The 1,411-nt window shown below is 43.2% G+C and overlaps 1 protein-coding gene across 1 annotated transcript in view; it reads left to right on the forward strand.

Moving 5' to 3' along the window:
- Positions 1-6: 6 nt before the first annotated feature.
- The window catches only part of LOC116695775 (vitellogenin-like), a gene marked incomplete at its 3' end in the record, with an annotated part of 14,947 nt that continues 13,542 nt past the window's right edge, over positions 7-1,411 (forward strand). Inside the window, 4 exon segments of the mRNA XM_032526229.1 lie at positions 7-63; positions 494-742; positions 821-982; positions 1,065-1,213. Of these exon segments, the coding sequence (XP_032382120.1) occupies positions 55-63; positions 494-742; positions 821-982; positions 1,065-1,213 (569 nt within the window).

Consider the following 1,411-nt stretch of genomic DNA (forward strand, 5'->3'; position numbering starts at 1 on the left):
GGAGTGAAAGTCATCAGCAAAGTTCATGTCATTGCTGCAGCTGCCGACACCATCATGCTGAAGGTAAACAACATTAACATTACATTACATGATAGATAGATAGATAGATAGATAGCTAGATAGATATTTATTGATCCCAAAAAATGGGAAATTATGGTGTTATTTGTCATTTAGCTGAAGCTTTTCATCCAAAGGCAAGCAACTTACAATTGCTATATTTGTGTCACAGGCTGCACACCTCTGGAGCAACTATGGCTTAAGTGTCTTGCTCAGGGAGATATTGGTTAATGTATTGCAGTGGGAATTGAACCCATATCTCCCACACCAAATATGTCATATCCATTGCACCATCCTCACTCATATGTTTGAATCCAATTTGTTTATGATGAATAACTAGGGTCAAGGTCAGTCAGTGGACTAGAATAATGATTTTCTTTGTGACTTATAAACAATAAAGTGTTCAACTCACTTAAACTGTCACTCCTCCTTATAGCTTGTAGACCCGGAAATCTTTGAGTACAGTGGCATCTGGCCCAAAGATGCTGTCATCCAAGCACACCAAGCTCACTCGGCCCTGGCTGCTAGCTCTCGACACCCATCAAAGTTTCAGTATGCCAACGGTGTTGTCGGCCAAGTGTTTGCACCGGCTGGGTCTCTGAAACGTGCGAATGTCCACAGAGGAATATCAAACATCTTCCAGCTGAATATCAAGAAGACTCAGAACGTCTATGAGCTGCAAGAGGTACAAATTACTAATTTTCATAGAGTTCCACTCACAAAATGCCACATTGTTTGAACTGTTTGTATTTTTGTTAACTAGCCTGGAGTACAGGGTGTGTGCAACACCCAGTATGTCATCAGTGAGGACACAAAGGCTGACCGCATCCTGTTGACCAAGACTAAGGACCTGAACAACTGCCAGGAGAGAATCATGAAAGACATCGGCTTGGCTTACACAGAGAGATGTGCTGAGTGTGAGAATGTAAGTGCATTTCCTTCTGACTTCATACTCTCTACTACACTACACTGCTGGTTTGACAATATTGTGGGTCTTGTCAATGCAGAGAGGAAAGACCCTGAACGGAGCCGCTGCTTTTAGCTACATCATGAAACCAGCAGCCACGGGTGCTTTGATCTTGGAGGCAACTGCTACAGAACTCCTCCAGTTCTCACCTATCAACATCATGAATGGTGCTGCACAGATGGAGGCTAAGTATGTGGTTTAAATTAAAAAGAAGAGTGCAATAACAGTGAGGTCAGCGCTATGCTGTGCACAAAATATCACTGCAGATTGATGAAGTGCTGATGTATAATTACAGGCAAATCCATGGTCCACTAAGACAGGACACCCCTCTGAACTTCATTGAGCTGCATCCCGCGGCTGCGGTGTGGCCATAGTTTCGAGTATTGA

This window comes from Etheostoma spectabile, chromosome 9 (genome assembly GCF_008692095.1).
Source record: "Etheostoma spectabile isolate EspeVRDwgs_2016 chromosome 9, UIUC_Espe_1.0, whole genome shotgun sequence".
Classification (NCBI taxonomy): Eukaryota; Metazoa; Chordata; class Actinopteri; order Perciformes; family Percidae; genus Etheostoma; species Etheostoma spectabile.